At 37.9% G+C, this 2,451-nt stretch overlaps 1 protein-coding gene across 1 annotated transcript in view; it reads right to left on the bottom strand.

Moving 5' to 3' along the window:
* KHDC4 (KH domain containing 4, pre-mRNA splicing factor) overlaps window positions 1–2,451 on the bottom strand; it is a 17,910-nt gene that overhangs the window by 165 nt on the left and 15,294 nt on the right. Inside the window, exons 13-14 of the mRNA XM_007457919.1 lie at window positions 2,043–2,134; window positions 1–1,110 (exon numbers count right to left, since the gene is read on the bottom strand). The exon at window positions 1–1,110 is cut by the window's left edge and continues 165 nt beyond it. Coding sequence (XP_007457981.1) covers window positions 911–1,110; window positions 2,043–2,134 — 292 coding nt within the window. The 3' untranslated portion in view covers window positions 1–910. The remainder of the gene's footprint in view (window positions 1,111–2,042; window positions 2,135–2,451) is intronic.

The following is a 2,451-nucleotide window of genomic DNA, read 5'->3' as shown; positions in this document are numbered from 1 at the left end:
TCAGCAGACTAGCTCCTTCACTTTCACACATCAATATTTGATACAAAAAAGTTCTTTTGGCAAAACCTGTAATGCCAAGAAAAAGGACAAGTTGCAATTTCAGTCACTAAGTCCACCATTCTATTGCAAGCAGTCAAATCTCTCTATTTTAGCTGCAACCAGTTCTGAGAGAGACAGACCACTGGGTTTCATTTCTGTGATGAGTTCTGACCAGCTTTTGATCAAGTAGTTGTCTCTGACCCAGCTGAAGACAATGAGCTTAGACGGGCAATAAAAACAGCAACGGCTATCTGAGACAAGAGTGCCTGAAGGTGCCAGCTTTGGATCATTCCAATGGGAAAAAAAACCTTCACTATCCCAGGATCCAGCTATATCCAACAGTTTTAAATTAGTAAAACCACATTTTCCAAAACAAAGAATCCAAAAATAAACAGGGATGAGGAGGTTCTTAGATTTAAGTACTGAAAGGATGGATGGTCTTAAAATCATTTCCCCACTAATAAATAGTAAGGCTTTGTATATAACCAGTTATTATCAAAATTCACAAAACAGTAGTAAAATACAAATAAAACTTGCTTTACGTCAGAATAGGGGGCTATTCATTTGGAAAAGGCTGGACCAGGTAAAGGGTATACTGGAATGACCCTGTTAAACAAGCACATTTCACCAACTGTTAAAAAGCTTCTGAGACAAATTTGTGATTCTAAGTAAATTTTAACAGATGCTATGCCACGGCAGAATTAAGGATGTTTTAAAAAGAATGGAACCCCTTTAAGAAAGGGGACACTCATCTCTGACTTCTGCAAAGGTCCAAGATGGTTCCCAGTACAGGCCCCAGAGTCTTGTTAAATCAAATGCATGCATTATTGCTAAAGAGTCACCGAGGCTCAAAACTCTGCTCCACTGTTGCCTACGGAGCCATCCAGAATGGCATCTGTTGTTTAGCTCGTGGTTGTGATGAAGGGTACTGATATCCCAAACTCCAGCCCTGTGGAAAACTACTTGCATTTTTATGACCTCCGTGTTCCTCCTCTTCATCAGATGAATCTGCAGCATAAGCCACCAAGCCAAATCCTTTCTCTGTAGTTTTCATCTTCTTGACTGGATAATCTAGAAGAGAGGAAAAAAAAAACCCCAACCCCATTCCCCGCCAAGGAAAAAAAAAAAAAAGATAATACCATAAATTCGTTAATTAAAAAAAAGATGTTAATTGTAAGTGGTTAATTGGACACCATTTTGAGGTCACAGGGTCAACGGTCACCCAAAAACGTTGAAGATCACACGAAAAACAGCACCAGCATCAGCAAATGTGAATCCACCAGAACCATGTAAGAAAGCAGAGAAAGAAAAAAGAAACACACACACACACATACAAAAAAAAAAAAAAAAAAAAAAAAAGAAAAAAGAAAAAAAAAGGAAAGTTAGCAAGTGAGTCTCTGGAGGCTGATATTTCACCTTTTAAAGAGTTAAAAGAAAAGAAGAAAAGAAAAAAAATGTATTTTCTTCTGTTCATTTTTATTATGACTACAGGCAAAGAACAAAAGTAATCCCATTTATGGACCTCTCCAGGATTTAGAGTTCTGGGACACTAAGAAGCAACATTTTTAAAAACAGCCACTGGCTGACCATTCCCAACCAATAAATAGAGCTATAAGGGGAGATGTGGCTCAGCTCCCAACACAAAGAAAAATCTTTAAGTCTGTATCAGATTATCTCCAGGTATTCAAAACAACAAAGGCAACAAAATTTTGAAATGACCTACCAATCATTACTTTTTCCTAGGGTTTTAATGTCACTGATGCTATGTATAAAATATGTCGACTGACTCTTTTCTAGACACACGTCGGTTGAAAATAAAAGGCTGTGTAACTATATGCTGTCCTTATAAATAAAAAAAAAAGGTATTCTCATTAGCCAGTAGATTACAGAGGTTGGATTAAACATCTGAATGAGTCACACCTGAATGAACATCAGGTTAGAAAACCAATAGTTTAAGACCAGTCTTAGCCATTCCCTTGTTCCCCCAGCTATACCTTACTCACCATGACTCCCTGTTAAAGTCCCAGACCCATTCCTTTCATCAGACTCTGTTTTTATTCCAGTCACTGGAAAGGCTGGTGGAGGCATCAACTGCCTATTAAAAGAAAAAGTTAAATAATTTTTCAGACAAATTCAAACAATTTCAACATCTCCAGTAGATAAGAAGTAGAATAACAATATAGTCTGCAGATAATCTTTCAAGTTCAGTTTAACTATTAACTTCAACCCTTTCCACTTGACTCCCCTACTCTTCAAGCTGTTATCAAGTTGTAAGATTAGGAAATTCCCTGGCAGTCCAGTGGTTAGGACTCCACACTTCCACTGCCAGGGGCCCAGGTTCCATCCCTAGTCAGGGAACTAAGATCCCACAAGCCGAGCAGTGTGGCCAAAAAAAAAAAAAAAAAAAGAAAA

This window comes from Lipotes vexillifer, unplaced genomic scaffold (genome assembly GCF_000442215.2).
Source record: "Lipotes vexillifer unplaced genomic scaffold, Lipotes_vexillifer_v1.1 scaffold238, whole genome shotgun sequence".
Classification (NCBI taxonomy): Eukaryota; Metazoa; Chordata; class Mammalia; order Artiodactyla; family Lipotidae; genus Lipotes; species Lipotes vexillifer.
This window is presented reverse-complemented; position numbering and strand designations above follow the sequence as displayed.